The 17,300-nt window shown below is 45.3% G+C and overlaps 2 protein-coding genes across 6 annotated transcripts in view; both read right to left on the bottom strand.

Moving 5' to 3' along the window:
• The window catches only part of EPHB1 (EPH receptor B1), a 344,890-nt gene extending 327,740 nt beyond the window's left edge, over nucleotides 1-17,150 (bottom strand). For 4 of the 5 annotated variants that reach the window (XM_060274587.1, XM_060274588.1, XM_060274591.1 and 1 more), the window contains exon 1: nucleotides 9,845-10,296. In XM_060274587.1, coding sequence (XP_060130570.1) covers nucleotides 9,845-9,917 — 73 coding nt within the window. In that variant the 5' untranslated portion in view covers nucleotides 9,918-10,296. Of the gene's footprint in view, nucleotides 1-9,844; nucleotides 10,297-17,009 lie in introns of those variants that run through there. The other variant, XM_060274589.1, reaches the window with a different exon arrangement.
• CEP63 (centrosomal protein 63) overlaps nucleotides 17,027-17,300 on the bottom strand; it is a 128,304-nt gene continuing 128,030 nt past the window's right edge. The window contains exon 16 of the transcript XR_004693654.2: nucleotides 17,027-17,133. The gene's annotated coding sequence lies outside the window, so the exon portion shown is untranslated. The remainder of the gene's footprint in view (nucleotides 17,134-17,300) is intronic.

Here is a 17,300-nt window from a genome sequence, read left to right as displayed (position 1 = left end):
AGGAAAATGCAGGGGCAGTGAAGTTGAATATAACTTCACTGGAGTGCAATTAATTAAAAGCTGGAGGAAATGAAGGAAGCCTGGGGGGGAAAAACTGGGGGCTCACTTGTAGGTAGAAAACTTTCTGAGTTGCCAGGTCCATCCACAGATGAAGTCTACATATTGAGAAACAATGGAGGGATAGACCTTGAATATTAATTTCTCAAATGCTACATCTACTCAGGCCCACCTCCAGACCGTCACCAGATCTACTAGAAATGGTAGCTCTCTTCTCTACTGTTATGTATCTATGACTGTATGCATGGTGTATGTTTATTTTGAGTATTTACTCTTCCCCCTCTTGGAAAAATTCCTGCAGACACCCAAGATATGGCAAGCCAATATTAGCATGTGTTGGAAGCAAGTGGGACCAGCACTCACGAGATCAGTCAACATGCTGATAATTGCTTCTTGGTATAAAAATGGAAATGCAGTTTGGCCATTCTCAAGTGCTACACAAACAGGCACTCCTGTTTTATAAAAAGAAGTAGAATGGGGGGGGGAGAGGATACAAGAACAGTTTGGAGTGCTAGATGACATGCCTTCTAGTGGAAGATTCATCTACTGTTTTGCTATAGAAAATGATTTCATCTTGACTGTACTAAATAAATGAGCCTTGCTATCAATACTTTCTCCACGGTGTCACAGAGAGCACAACAAGAATCAATAATTTAATATAAAGCACTCTTAAAGAAGGAGGAGCCGATCGACATGTGATACAGAATCATTATATGGCTCTTATTGGACTGAACCATATTAGATTACAGGTGGGGAATTGGATGACTGAATGCTCCCCCATGGAGGAGGGGACAACCCAAACCCCTCTTCCGGAACATAGTAAACTAGCCAAGGACAGAAAAGACTACTGAAAAATCCCTTTCTCTGATATGCTAGTTTTTCTGTGTACTTGCTAGGTTTTCTGGGTGGAAGGTAGTATTCAAATGTATAATCCCTCAGTTGATGCTGGAATTTAAATAATGGCAGACCCACCACTATAGTGGCACTGTAAAGCTGAAGCAAAAAAGATAGCTCACACTTTGGTTATTCACTCTTGCCTGTGTGGATAACCACACAAAATCGAAATTAGTGTGCGCACACACAAGAATGTGTAAAGCAGAGGATTTTCTAAAACAGAGCCCTAAATCCTTCACTGAGTAAAATGCCCTAACTGAGTCTAGGAAGATTTAAAAGAATGAAATAAGTGTCATAAAAAGGTGTTTTCTTTATAGGACCTTGGAGGGAGGCACTCAATTTGGCTTCAAATCAAATCAGATGGAATAAATTGCTATACCATACCTCAGACATACTTCATCCAAAATCTCCCTTTCAATTGGAAATCTCTCCCAGGATATTGCTTTATTATCAAAGTAATTTCCTCGATAGACTAAAAATAATAAGGTTCCTCTTTGTCAAGTTTCGGAAGGTTATGATTAAAGTTGTCAAGAGCCTAACAGGGACTCGACAGTGTAGGGAGGCACAAAGAAGGTTCTGGAAATTATTTGAAGCCCCTCCCTTTCCCACATACGTAACTCTGGATCATAAACAAATGAACTGTGGCACGTGCCGTAAAGAAAAAGCCATAAAACATTGAGTTGCGATCAGAAGAACTGTGACTTGAGTACTGTGTTAAAAACAATCCCTTGATAAAAAAAGATACAGAGCAAGAAAGCCAGTTACAAATTGTAACCCTAAACCAGGGGATTTGGCCTAAACTCATTTCAGGTCAACTCATGAGCTTGATCAAAAGTTGCTTAACTGGTTTATAGGCAACTGTTCAACTGCAGTAGCTTTTTTCGAGAGCCTCTGCATTTTTATGCAGGTTCAGAGAGAACCTCTGGCCAGGTGTCCTGGGCTGAATCCTGCCCATGCCTTGTGGGCATTCCTCCACACCCCCACACCCACACCCCATTTGCCTGCCAAACCAGGTGCTTACCAGACCACATGCTCGCCCCTCATGTTTACCTGCTGTCAGTGGCTGAGCTATCCTAATTTGCCCTGCAATGCTCCGGGAGTAATTCTGCATCATACCCCAAGTCAATTGCCAAGAGGTGAGTCAAATGACAGCACTAAATGGCTCTGATTAAGTTTCTGGAGGCAGCTACTGGCCCAGTATTTGTGAGTCTTTAGAAAAGCCATGGAGAACAAGAGGGCATGGGATTGCCTACAGGTGTCATTTCTGTCTCAGAATATCAGTTTCATCTGTCTGAAATTTAGGAGAGTCCTTTGCTGGCACAGAAGAACACAGAAAGCTAGTGCACCTCTGAAGAAGATATACCTTTGAACCGCATTGGGCATTTATCCCTCTACTTAATAAATTCTCCCACTGTCACCTGTTCGATGTGCTTTCTTGCCCTCTTCCTGAAACCAAACGAAGGGCAAGGTGGGATACCCCAGGAACAACATCCAATGCACTATCATCACATGCTTGCAAGGCATACGCTTGCTAATTGTTCTAAAGGCTGAGCAAGAAAATATATGTGTACCTTGAAGGGGGGGGACATAAAAATGAAATGTGCTTCCTATTTTAATTGGGGGGGGAACTGTGCAAAATTTTAAGAAATATAACTGCAATCGTGTTCACAGGAACGCAGAACCCTCCGATAATCTTAAGTGCCTTTAACTCGACAAAAGCACCATTTGTGAGCCTAATTCTATCCGAAATCAATGGCAGCCAAGCGAGTCTGACGACTTCACTCATGCTCAGCTGCTCCCCTATTTCTCCTGGCTATAAAGGAACAGCCCAGATGTCACTGAAGATTCATCCATCTGCCCCCTCCGCCTCGATGAGTTCCAAAACCACTTGGCAGAAGGGTGAAGAGGCTTCTCTGCAAACATCGTACAATATCTGAAAACCAAAGGCCCCTGCAAATCTGGGTGGTGAAGTGCAAAGCCCTTGCTCCGCTTGTGTAGCCTGATTCCAACTACTTTATAAGAGAACGAGACACCGAGGGCAGCTGTGGTATCTCCTTTGTTGAAAGATTTCAAGAGGAAACTGGAAATATCTCACAGGCTCTGCCTTATGTCTGAGAAACCTTAGAGGTTGGAGATGAACCACTAAGCTTCTTCCAATGTTATAGTTTGATGATAGTGGTCAGCAACTAGTGGCTCCTGGCCAACAAAACGTGGCCCTTTCATTCACTGCAATCCCAAAGAAGCACAGAAGGGGAAGCAAGATACATGGATGTGGAGTGGGGGGGAACCACATCTTGCCTTGCTCTTGCACAAGGGAAATGGAGAATGTAAGACACTTGAGACCATGCATGTAAACAATTCCTTTCTCTTCCTGTTGAGGAAAGAGCTACAAGTGAGCTGAGGTGACTAGTGTCTGCAGGTCACCCGAAAGGGTGGCACGTCTTCATCTGCCATGGGACTGAATCCAAGAAAAAGACCACAGAGAAAGGAGCTGGGCGAAGCTGGCTTTCCCATCCCATAGCCCTCCTTCCAGAAGCTCACAGAAAATGCCTTCATCTGATCTAAGGGGATCCCCTCTTCCCTCCTCTGCCCTCATTCCTCAGCTCATGCCACACAGCAGATGGTCTGACCCTTTGGAGAGGGTTTCTTGGACAAGGAGAGGATTGGAAAATCAGCTTCTGCCAACCACTTCCACAGGCATTTCTCTGAATGCAACCCAAAGAAGGGAAAACTCATTGCTTGCTGGTGTTCTCTGGTTTTAGCTTATGGCAGGGAGACCTGTGAAGGAGAGTGCAAGGATATAAGACCATCCGCTACAAAGGGCCTCAATTTTCCACAAATAAACTCAGTCATCCATCAACCAACTTTCCATCCTGCCTTGTGTTTGCTTTTAGACATGCTTTTGAAGTGGAATGGATACAGTTTCAAGAACTGAAGCCATTGTTTTTCCTTTACTAAATGATACATCCATGTACTTAACTTAACATGTACTTAAATATACTCATTGGGTGACCCTATCAAATCAGTTAAAGGGACTGGGGTATAAAAAGTTATATGAATGCAGGCAAATGAAGAGGGAATAATTGCAACTGTGAGAGTACTGCGGTGTTGTTTGGGTTTTTTTTTTTGTGGTGACAGGGTTATTTGCTGTTGGTATTTTGTATCTTTACTTTAGATTTTGTTGTGATTTACATAGAAATTGTTCAGTTTGGTTTTGTATTTCTTAATGTTTTATTTATTCTTTTGTTATGTTGTAGTTATGTATTTTTTCATGTTGGAAGCTGCCCTGAGCATGGTTTGAACTGTGGAAAGACGGAATACAAATAAAATTATGTATGTGTGTACATACATCCAGGTACAGGTACATACTCTCCATTTGAAAAGCCTCACACAATTTTGAGTTGGGCCTAGATCTCTTCAGATTTAGAGCTGACTCAAAATAGGATTCATCTTTTCCCCTGCCACAAGCCAGACTCCTTTGCCACTAACTAGCCCTCCCCTTCCCAACAGCAAAAATACATTTTATCTCTGAGGAGGGGGTAACCAGCAATGGGGTGGGCTCACTAGACAGTAGAGGGTTTTGCCAACCTACAGATGCACCATCTATTGGGGAGGCGGGGGGGCAGGCCTCCTCAATATTCTGCAGCCAGACAGGCCCCGTCAGCCCTTCTGCAGCTGCAGTGGGGTCCAGCGGGTCCTCCCAAGGTTACAACGAGCCCCGCTGGGCCTTTCAGAGGGCGCAAATGTGCCCATCGGGCCTCCTCACACTGTGTGATGTCACACAGAACCTGGTGTACCTGCCAACCTCTTAGTAATTGGAACAATGCCATTGGGCATGATTTGGGTTGCTGCCAGGGAGAGCTTTGTGTATTTTTTTTTATAAACCGCATGTGTTGCTATTATAATGTATTTTATTTTATGCTTATGTTTTAAACACATTGGATGCAATTCATTTCTGGATGCATCTGATGTGAATCCAACAACATCTGGATGGCTACAGGCTCCCAAAGCCTGGTCTAAAATACCTAATAAAAGCATTCCCATAAGTGTTCTTTCAATGGGCTTCATACATGAATGTTCATCATTTGATGACTTCAAGAAGGGTGGATTGCATGTGAGAATGGGCTATCACTGATCCAACACCACAGAGAGAACTTATTGGTCACTTTCAATGCAATGCTTTTTATTAAAAAAAATTTTATAAAGCTTTTATTTGTTAATTTTAATTGTTAATTTTTTCAGATTTTCTTTTTTAAATTATAATGTTTACAAGAATGAAAATATTACACAGTCAAATCAAATACTGTTAGTGTATCGTTATAGAAAAAAAGAAGCTATATAGGCAATATGCAATTGGGGGGAAATGGAAATAAAAATGTCAAATAGGAATTTCCAGTTAAGTTTCCAGGATACAAAAAACAGGTCTGTGAGTTCAGAAACTATTCCTGTGTATCCTTTGGTAAATTTTATAAAAAGAGCCCCAGTTACTCTGCTGCAGTTCAAGTTTTCACAAGAGTATGGGACTCTTAAGTTGTATTGTATTTACTGGCTTCTGGTCTGTTCTTGTTTTTTATATAGCACAATTAAAAGTGTTTTAAACTATGAATTGGGAATCAGTGGAATACTCCCAAATGCTGTTGGACTCCAGCTCCCATCAACCCCAACAAGCATGGCCAATGATCAGAGATGATGGGCATCGCAGTCCTCTCTCAACAAGAGAGTTACAAGTTCCCCATCTCTGCCCTAAACAGTTGGAGGCCAGGATAGCTGGAAAAAGTATCTTCCCACATGAATCTGCCCACCCACTCTTCGTCCATGAAAGCAAATACTTTATATGAGAGGTGCAGCTGATGGGTGCATGGGGCAGGGCCTTTTGGGTTGTGGCACCCAGCCTGCAGTTGAGCTGCTATTATGAAGTCCCAGATTATCCTTTGAAACTTTAACAAGGAGGCACCCTGTCTGGAATACCATCCTCTAGCCACCACATAAAGTTAGCAACCATTAGAAATAAAAGCCCTCTTAGCATTAGGGCTCAGAACTATCAGTGTAGTGTCCACTGGCAGTGAACATCCTGGAACTAGGCCAATAGTGTTTATAATCCTGCTCCAAAATGCAGACACAACCAAGCACTCCCAACACATATGTAAACGAAACACTTTTCAACTCGAGTCCATTCACACATTCAGCTGCCAGTCATCAAGTGTACAGAAGATGAGTGTCGAGAAATCAAGGCGCTTTATATGCATGTGTGGAATGGGCCGGTGGTTCTATCATCACTGCATTTTGACAAAATTTGACTTTTAAGCTACTCATACGTGATCCCCAAAGACTGCATGCTGAAGGAAAACTGGTTCATTTCACTTCAACACAGCACTGACAATACCAAAATCTTTAACAATGAGAGCAGGAACAAAAAGCTAAAGGGGATTTGCTCATCCCTACTTGGGACCCAGGTGGCGCTGTGGTTAAACCACTGAGCCTAGGGCTTGCTGATCAGAAGGTCGGCGGTTCGAATCCCTGTGATGGGGTGAGCTCCCGTTGCTTGGTCCCAGCTCCTGCCAACCTAGCAGTTCGAAAGCACGTCAAAATGCAAGTAGATAAATAGGAACCGCTACAGCGGGAAGGTAAACGGTGTTTCCATGTGCTGCTCTGGTTTGCCAGAAGCGGCTTTGTCATGCTGGCCACATGACCTGGAAGCTATACGCCGGCTCCCTCGGCCAATAATGCGAGATGAGCGCGCAAACCCAGAGTCGGTCACAACTGGACCTAATGGTCAGGGGTCCCTTTACCTTTAACTATGTCCCCATCCCATATGCAAAAGGAAATAGGAAAATGTTCACAATGCCTCCGGAGAATTCCCCAGTAATTTCAATAGTCTGAATGTATCAAGTCCTGAAATCACAGTCTGGCTTGAAAACTTAATATTTAGTGTCACGCTTCTCTTGCCCCACTCCTGTGTTTTCTACAAACTTTAACAGACACTCTTCTGCCACAAGCTGTCTTGCCATAGTGCACATTAGCATTCACTCACCCATTGTCTACCGTAGGATCTCCCCCCCCCCACACACACACTCCTGACAATAGCATTCCAGCCAATACCATAATCCATGAACCAACCTAAATCCCAAGTATCGGTGCAGGTATTGTGAAACCATGCAGCACGGCCCATGCCACTCCCAGCCATTGTCATTTTTTTGCTTTGCCGGGATTTAAGCCATTCCTCGCTGTGGTTACTAGGAATTAGCTAGGTAAGCAAAGCTGTTTGCCCTGGGGTTAGCTGAGCTGTGCACTCCTGAGATTTCCAGAACAAAAAAACAAAAAAGGTAAAGAGAGGAGGGGGTTAAAAGAAAATGAGCCACCACTCCTTCAGAATTTCGCACTGAAGCAGGGGTTGTTCACGCATGATGCAGGCAACACAAGGACCAGGCTGTGGCCAGCTTTACGTGTGGCAAAATTATAGCACAATGGAACAAGGGTGCTGGGGGTTGTTTTACCGCCAGAACAGCAACTTGATTTACAGGGTGCATTTGCAACTTTAAAGAGGCTGTCTTGAAATCTCTTGGAAATACCTGCTATTCGTGAATTCACTCTATGCCTTTTGAAAATGCAGCCAGAAGTGTGAATTTGGAAAACAAAAAAACAAAAACACAGCAAGAACATAGGTAGCTAAACAATGGGGAGGAAAGTGATACAGAAACAGTGTTTCAAAGGATCATAGGGCAAAAGGCAAAGGATGGTTTCTTTTATGAAATGTAACAGATCCTTTGTGCATCTCCTTTGTGGGTGTTGCTGCTGCTGCTGTTGTTTTTTAAAAAAATAAATAAATCAAACCCTACCTACTCACAAAAACATTCTCCCACCTCTTGTAGAAGTGAAAGATGAAATAATACCAATGAAATTTCAGCCATATAAATCAGGCTCTGTCTTTAAGGAGCTATGCCACATCCTAGCCATGCCTTCTCTCACACACACCCTCGCCCTCTCTAGTCCACTAAATTCGAAACAGTAATAAAAAAGTGAGAGAAGTAGCACAAATTAAGCAGCTATTATCTCATCTCCTTCAGTAGACAGATTTTATTCTCTCCCCAAATGTTGAATACGCATGTTGCAATAAACCATCAGTAGCGTTCTTGCTTTGCGTTTTTGGCAAGCAAAATCAATACAAATAGTTAAGTCTGGGCTGCTAAGCTAAACCTTAAGGGCTGTGTCTCCTTATAATCGCCCCCATTCCTGCAGTTTCTAATTGTCAGCAGTAAAGAAGGGAGCAAGGTCCAGAGCCCCCACCCCAACACACACACACACACAGAGAGAGAGAGAGAGAGAGCTTCCAGCAGGCAGCAGCTTCCTCCCTTGAACCTAGCATTTTTTAAAAAAAAGAAAGGAGGAAAAGCCCCTGCAAAGACAACCAGCTGGGAGAAGATCAGTGCAAGAAGGAATTTGCCTTTTGAAAAGGCAAGGAAAAGATCGCCAGTGCTTTTCTTCCGGCTAATCTCATCCCTCAATTACATCATGGATAAGGCGGGGATTAAAAGGTGGATCCCTGCAGCCCTCAACAAAAAAAAGAGGAGACTTGGGGGAGTTTTAAGAAAAGAAAACAGTCACGGTGTTATTTATAGAAGATGGTCCCTGTCGTAAGACTAACAGGCTTCCCGGGGTTTAAGAAAGCAAGGATTTTAGACCGCAAGGTTTCCAAAGTTGCACTGCCCTGTTGCATCCAGGGAGCAGCTAAAGCGGTTTCATGGTTCCATTTAATTGCACCAGCTGAACATCTTCTGAATGGTCACGTTTGTCATTCATCATCCTAGCGGGGATGACTGACAGCACAACACCCTCCTCCTCCTCCTAGTACTGTCCTGTGGACCCCGAAGTGACTCTTCATACAGATGCTCCCAACTAGATTGGGGCAGCTTGATGCAAAAGGTCACAAATTGCTCATCCCCAAAGGATGGAGACCAAAGGATGTCCTCCCCACTCCTCCTCCCCTCCCCAGGTTGGTGAAATCCCTGAGGCACTCCCCCCCCTTCTTTGTGGGAGTGGGAAAGTTTCTTTCGCGGGTGTCCCTTCGCTCTACAAAACCGAGGGTTTGCTCGTTCCTTGTGTGACACAAACTCCCAGCCACGATCTATAGACAGCAGAGAGCAGATTCCAGGAGCCAAGATTTGGTTTATGGCTTGATTCATTCAAGGGGTGGGGGAATGAGAGCTGTGACAGGTTGTACACCACACACACACGCCCAGCCACGGTGGAGAAGCGCGGGGTCTTCGGTTCACAAATGACCTCTTTGCTCCTGCGATCGTATAGCTCGGTTATATACTGCGATCTGCCGGGGCGGACTCCCGCGTAAGTGACGCCTCGAAGGAAGGGCGCGCGCGGAGCATCCGCGCTACTTCCGCGTCAAAAGCCATCGGCAAGGCATGCCCTCCCGGTTCTCCTCTGCAATCCCCCCGGCCACACACGCACACACAAACGACAAGCTCCGCGAATATCGGGTGGGGAAGCGCCCGTCGAGGAGGCGAGGCATAGGCGCAAGATGCGCACCGTCTCCCAAGAGCGAGCCGCTTGCGCACCTCCCGTTCGCGGGCGTAGCGAGGACCCTTCCTCGTCTCCGGCAGTCCAGACTGCCCCGCGGACCTGCCCTCGGGGGCTCCCCGAGCCAGGCTGCGCGCCACGGAGGCAGGAGGGAAGGCCGGGGGCTGCGAAGCACCCTCCACTGCCCGTTAGTTCCTCCGGAGTCCCCCTCGCCCGCCGCCCTGCCTTCCTCCCGGAGAAGGTGCCTGGGCGAGGCAGAGCCCCGCGGGCGCGTCCCGAGAAGCCGCCGCCGTCCCCAACGGACCCCAGGCAGCCAGCGCCAAAAGTTTTCTCGCCCGCCGCCGCCGAAGCCGGGGTACTTTACCTTCCACCGCTGCGATCGCAGATGCCAAGCAGAACAGCACGACAAAATCCAATGGCATGGGCGCGCCAAACATGATGCGGGAGCACCCGCGGAGAAATAGCTCCTCGTCGGGGGGCCGCGCTTAGTTCCCTTCCCGCTGCTCCACGGGCTCGCTTCAACCAGAGAGATCTAGACACGAAGATGCAGCGACCGATCTAGATCCGTTCACACACACGCACACAGAGAACTCCACTCCGGATTATAGCCCCGTCGCCCGCGTGGGTCCGTGTGTGCGTGCGTGCATGCGTGTCTGTGTGTGTCTGTGTGTGTGTGTGTGAAGGTATGTGCAAGTGTCTGGGTGCGTGCGTGTGTGTGTGTGTGTGTGAGGTGTGCGTGAGAGAGCGAGGGAGTGTATATTTTAGTGTCACATTGCAAGCCGTAGTAAAGTGTACAGTGAGAACTGGATCAGCCACTGAGGCTGCAGGGAGGGGGGGAGAAAGAGAGGCTTCCCCGCCTCCCCCCCCCCGCACCCGCGCGTACCATCCACACTCTTCCCACCCCCAGCAGCTCCTGTCCAATCAAGGAACCCAACCTGCAAAAATCCCCTGGCCAATCAGCGGCGAGCGCTGCCTTCCGCTGGTATTGTTAGTTTTAGAAAAACTTTTGCGAGGGGAGAGAGCGAGGGACAAGGGAGAGAGCGAGCGCGCCGAAGGAAGGGGAAGAGCGGCCCCTAGTGACTGATCGGGAGCACTGCGATCCTGCTTCCACTGATGCAGCATTAATTCGGGGCGCTGCACGCACCAGCGGCAGCCCTTGCCTTTAAACTAATGAGAAGCTATTTAAATATATTCAGCTGCGTTCGGCTTTTGTTTACAGCGCGCTTCCTCGCGGCCTCCTGTGCCTTTTTGAAAGATTCTTCTTGTCCCTACGATCAACGGGAAATCGCAGGAATGTACTCCACCTAACAGAAACAGAACACATGAGCTTCCCGACATGATGAAGGCAGAACTTGCCTGCTACCTAATATCCAGACAATCGGAAGGGTTTGCCTAATCCTAGTCTCCAGAGCCAGAGATTTCCTGAACCTGCTGCTGCTGTCGCTGACGAGGCTTGGCCCGGGACCATCTTAATCCCACTAATAACCCTTGGGATCCAAAGTCTCTTCTCTTCTTTCTCTCTCTCTCTCTCTTTTTAATGATTTTAATTACATTTGGACTACTGGACACAAGGCACTTTGCATTTGAGGATCACAAGATGATATCTCTGGCTTTTAACAAGCTATACAGTTTATAGGATAGCTGTCATTTGTTGATTTCATTTTTTTTTTAAAAAAAAGTTCTATAGAAATTATTGTTGATTGATTGATTGGCTGGTTGATTTGTTGAATTTATATACCACCCTTCATCCAAGGACCACAGGACAATTTACAGTACAAATAGAAATAGATCTTTTTACGCTACACAATATTTAAAAAAATATGTGTATTCATTCAGTGGGGAAAGGACATGAAGGACATAAATCACGCGGACCGGAGAAGAGCCCTACTGTATCAACTAGTCCAGCATCCTGTCTTCACAATGTGGGATGCCCACAAGCAGAAACTGTATGCCAGCACCCCTCCCGTGGTTTCCATCAAATGATAGCCAGAAGGATACTATCTGATTGCGTTTCTTAAAAAATATATTTTAAAGCCTGGGGAAATATAAATGTTTTTGCTTGTTGCAGGAAAGGGTAACTGTGTTTTTTGGGAGAGAACATCACAAACAGGGTGCAACCACTGAGAAGGCTCAATGCATTATTATTATTATTATTATTGATATTATTACTCCTACTAATACTACTATATCATTTATACCCCACCTATCTGGCTAGGTTGCCCACAATACAGCCACAAAACCAGTTTGATTGTTTTATATTCAAAATGTTGTTACCCATTTTTCTCCCAACATTTGATTTCCAGACCTTCTGGAGTCAATCATCATAACTATCTGGCTGAAGCTCTGGGGATGACTCGTTGCTGAGCAAAAAGGCATGCTCAGGTGTTTGGACACAGGCAAGGGCAGAGGCACACCAGCAAGCCATGCCTCAGCATCACCAGACACACAGGCTGCTCTCTGGAGCTTAGGAACGTGAAAGTATGCAGTGGGTTCTTAAGTATGTCTGGTTGGATACAGCTAGAAACTTAAGCAGATTTTTAAGTGTGTTTAACCAAGCATACTTAGAAACACTCAGCAGACTTAATGCCATAGGTGCTGGCTCCCTGAGGCCCTGGGTGCCCGAGCAACCATAAAAATTCCCCAAGAAGGGGGTGGGCACCCACAAAATTTGATGCCAGGGACATGCACACTACATGGCATCCACCTCCCCGGGCACCCATGGTCGCAGGGCCAAGCTGGCACTCTTGCTTAGTGCAAAGGGCTAAAAGCACAACACATGCCCCTTCCCCCAACCAGAGTTTGCAACCTTGCTTAACTCACTTTCTGCTTGCCTGGGTCAGCAAAAATCCTGCCATGCTAGGGATGGAAGGGGAATCTGCTCTACTCAGATTCCAAAGCAGACTGAGTAGCTAGAGCACAGAGTTTCTGTTTTGTTGTTGTGGCACCTAGCTTGTGGAATATTCTCCCACCTGAGTTTTCACCGCCTCCTGAAAATTTATTTGTTCACTCGGGCCTCTGCAGATCACTGGTACTAATGCCATTGAGAATTAATACTGCTTTTATTTATTGGATGTGAATGAATTGTTTTTTGTTGTTATGTTTTAGAATATTTAATTAAAAGACTGCCACTTTTTTCAGGTGCAATTCAATAACATGCCAACAAACTTAAGTTTGAACGTTTAAAGATGATTGGGAGGTCTTGCGCAATGAACTGGTTTCCCAAAAGATCAGATTTTTGCAGTAAGGAAAATGCACCAGGAAATGTGGTGTAACACTCACTCTGGTGCATTATTATTAACCCCCCCCCTGCAAGCAAATCAAAATGAACGCTTGTTAAATAGTCAATGTCCATCTAATCTCCCTAGAAACAAATCATTTTTAATGCTCAATAAACAGGTCATCTGGAAGTGCCGCCCTCCCCCCCGCCTCCGCCAAGGATCTTGGTTTGTTTCTCCCACCACACCAAGATTTTAACTGCTGATGCGCTTTTCGGGTGGGTTCTGGCACAGGTTGTGCTTGAAGGGTTTTGTTGTGTTTTGATCACTTCAAATCAGAGCTGCCCTGCATTCCAATGGTAGAAGTGAAATGTTCAGAAATCACTTACTCTCATCAACGCCACCATCGCCATTAATACAAAAAAAGTAATTCAATCCTAGACACAAACAGCCTGGCTCTGGGAGTGAGCAAACATGGAGGAGCTATCTGAGTGGTGTGTTTCCCCCCCCCCTTGCTACTTCTCTCTCTTTTCAGAGGACAGCCTGACTGGAGATGGGAGATTGGGAGTGACAGATCACAGGCTGAGCCAAGCCTCCTTGTTAATATGTGTGTTGTGTACCTTGATTTCCATGCCCCTCCTAAGAGAAGAAGGGAAAGGATGCCACTAAATCAGCTACTGCTGTACAGGGTGGTGATATTTTATGTCTTTACATGTGTTTTATGGTGATAGAGAGACATTAGATGCTTTCTGTTCAATCAAAATGCATAAATAAAATGGAGCAAACAGCAAGAGCCTGACTCCCACCCTCTCCAAGCTCAGTTCACCTCTCCAAGGCTTCTAAATGATGTGCCCTCGCAATGTAGAGTCACCTCATTGGATTTTAGCTTCATGCAAATGGAATCCCCCCCCCCCCCGGCGCACCTCCACTCTATCTCAGGAAGAGTGTGTATGTGTGTGTGTATCTGCATGCATGCATCTCCATGTTTGCAGCCTAAGTAAGCAGGCCTACAACTTTAAACGTCTTCCAGATTCTGCTTGCTTTCCATTTCTACACTCCAGCCCCTGCAGCTCTCCTCACTTGCCCTCCCTTCTCCACCTCACCTTAGCATTATTCCAGGATGTCTCATTTTGACCTTAGGCCCCTCCAGATAACCTTCCATCCAAACTTGCTTGCACATAGCTTACACATTAAACTAGGTTTAACGATGTCCTGTCTTGTCTGAGCATTCATTCTGATTTGTTTGCTGGAAGGTTATAAGAATGTGCATTCATCCTGATTTGCTCATGGGGTATTTATATGTTTTCCCCTTAATCATTTGTACATCCTACACTTTTCCATGCATTTCCCAGTCACACTGCACAAAGTAAAAGTAAAGGTAAAGGGACCCCTGACTATTAGATCCAGTCGTGACCGACTCTGGGGTTGTGGCGCTCATCTCGCGTTATTGGCCAAGGGAGCCGGTGTACAGCTTCCAGGTCATGTGGCCAGCATGACAAAGCCGCTTCTGGCGAACCAGAGCAGCGCACGGAAACGCCGTTTACCTACCTGCTTGGAGCGGTCCCTATTTATCTACTTGCACTTTGACATGCTTTCGAACTGCTAGGTTGGCAGGAGCTGGGACCGAGCAATGGGAGCTCACCCCATCGAAGGGATTCGAACCGCCGATGGGCGGTTTGAATATCTTACAATATCTTAAAATGCATTTGTTGCACCAGGATGACAGAACACTTTATTTGTGCACACCCAGATTTCTAGTATGCATTTGAATTCCTACTGCAAAATATTGACTCTCCGGGGGGGGGGGGACTGGTCCTGCAGACCTAGATGTTCCTAACTGCCTGGTGCTATTGTCAGGTGCCTTGGGTTGTACTGCCAGTTAGTGCCGGATTTATGTATAAGCTAAACAAGCTATAGCTTAGGGCCCCACTCTCTTGGGGCCCAAAAAAAATAAAGAAAAAAAACCCTAGATGTACATTTCCAAAATATAAGATAAAAAAACAAATAAAATAAAACCTGCATACAGCAACAGTTAGCGCTTAATAATTATTTCACTATTATTATACTTCTCAATTGTATTTCACTAATAATATACCTCTTATTAATTGTATTTCGGTTCAACAATTACTTTGATAAAATACATATTTTGTTATGTCCAAATGGCTTTTGATACCTATTAGGTCCATATACCACATAACATTTATTCAACACAAAGAACAGCGACAATTTGTTGTTGACAAAGGACAGCTGGACATATAAAGGGCATCATTACCTTCAGTAGCTTAGGGCCTCATCAAACCTAAATACAGCCCCACTGCCAGTGCTTTTTTTTCTGGGGTGAAACAGGGGTACACATATCCCTAAATATTTTGTGAATCTAACGGGAGAAGAAACTAAAAATGTGTGGGTTATTTTTTTAGTTTCTTCTCTAGCACAGTGAATCGTCAGTTCCATTGAATAGCATAGTGAATCGTCAATTCCGTTGCTACTCCCGATGGCGGCCTCATTTCCAGTCACAGTGTTTCCTGAGTCTCAGACGGATGCAAGCATTTCATGTGTGAAGTAGGAGTTGGAATCTAGCACGGTGATTGGTCAGTTTCGTTGTTACCACCTCCGATAGCGGCTCAATTTCCTTTCCCAGGGTAATGCATGTTCTTTATACTTTTGTCCATTTACTGTATTTATTTTTCCTGATTGGAACTATAAAATGGTGCTTTTCTTGAGTCAAAATGAGAGTACCCCTAAACAATTTTTAAAGGAAAAAAAAGAGCACTGAGTACTGGCATTATCAAGCATGGCAAAGTGCAGCAGGTCAATGGCTGGAAGGCAGCCACAAACTCCTGCTGAGAATGCATGTGCAGCTAAGATTGGCTTGGGCCATTGTGGGCAGGGCTGGTGGGTGGTGCTTTGAAATGCTTTCTATAGTGGTGAGCTACCATACCAATTCTCATTGCAAAGTCAAATGATTTTCTCCAGGAAGCTACATAACAGGGGATAGTGGGTGGATGCTACAGCGATGTGGAGAGCATCAAATAGCTCAACAGCTGGAGATGATCAGGACAGGGAGCCATTTAATGAGGTTCCCACCAAACATCTTGTCCTGTAGATCGGATGGAGAACCTTTGGCCCTACAAACGTTGCTGAACCACAACTCGCGCCCAGCTCTAAATCCTGTATCATGTGCATAAGCCCCGAGGATAGAAGAAAAAGTCCTTTTGAAAAGGAGAGAATAGTCAGCTATTGTCCATGCCACAGTTGGCAAACAACCTGTCATTTCTGGTCCCAGGTGTATCTTTTTATAACAGAGAACTCTTAAGTGCAAACTTGCAATTAAGATAATTGTGGCACATTTGCCAAGGCTAGGACATTAAACAACAACAAAGAGGACAACGTGAGTATTGCAAGAGGTCGGCTGCAATCCAACTGAGATTCATATTTCCAAACAAAGCAACGCTACAGGTTAGTTCTCAAGAAAGTAATATGACTCATAAAGTTGTTGTTTTTACAGTAACTTTAGAAATACAATCTGTTCGTGCAAATGGAAAACAGTGTGATCCTATCTATGAGTTACATGCCTGCTGGGCAGGTTAGAATTGCAATTAAATCCTCACAGGCTGACAGAACACAATGTTATTTATACTGACAAAGCGATGCTCCTAAGCCCTGTCCTGTGGGAACCTCTGATAAGAAAGGCATTTGTGCGCCAGAAGGTGTGCATCCCACATAAGTGGGGATTCCCCAGTATGAATATAAGAACCTTGAACCTAGCCTAGTAGCATAAGGAGAGCCAGTGCAGGTGTCACTGGCTGCCAGTCATCTGCCCCCGTTGGTGGTGTAGCCACTGCATTCACCATCAGCTGGAGTTTCTAGACCAGGCCCAGCATATTGTTACTACAAGGCACTATGGGAAATTAAAATGGAGACTCACAGAGCCAACTACCCAATGTGGAGTGCTGATGGGCCTTATTGTAGCACTGTGGACATGGTAGCTGCCCTGGAGTGCCAGGTGCTGATGCTGGGCCTAAGCTGACCATAAATAGGGACATTTGAGGTATTTTATAAAGCGATGCACTAACAGTTTCTGCCAATGGCCTCTGCATGAAAATGGTGCAAAGAAAGCAGTTTGGTTTTTATTACATTTTGGAGTTAGTTCACCTGCCACAGGCATCCAAGATCTTTAGTGATACAAAACCTTGTCTGGAAGAAGTTTCTCTAAGGCTGTTGACCAACTCGACGCTGATGAAGAGGCCTATCCCTGAAAAACACATAGACAATCCCATTGGCAGATGTATTTACTAAAGGTTAAGCACTCACCAGGCAGCTGGATGCTATCGTTCCACCATCAGCTTTGTGTTTACAAGCTGCGTGACATGCAGAAACTCAGAAGGTATTTTTTCCCATCGCATTGCCACTGTGCTGAGTCAAGCTGCACCTGCTGCTGTTGAAGGCAGAGAATTTGGGACAGGAAAACAGGTGTCAGTCTGATTCCAAATATGTACAAAAGGGTGCATGAAAATGAAGGCCTGCTGAAAGCACACTGGTTGGGAGACAACCTATTGCATGAGGCACGTTGCTAAGGAAATGTGTCTCCATCAGCCTCTTGCA

Source organism: Zootoca vivipara, chromosome 5, assembly GCF_963506605.1.
Source record: "Zootoca vivipara chromosome 5, rZooViv1.1, whole genome shotgun sequence".
Lineage (NCBI taxonomy): Eukaryota > Metazoa > Chordata > Lepidosauria > Squamata > Lacertidae > Zootoca > Zootoca vivipara.
The sequence above is the reverse complement of the archived record's forward strand: the minus strand, read 5'-3'. Positions and strand labels throughout refer to the sequence as shown.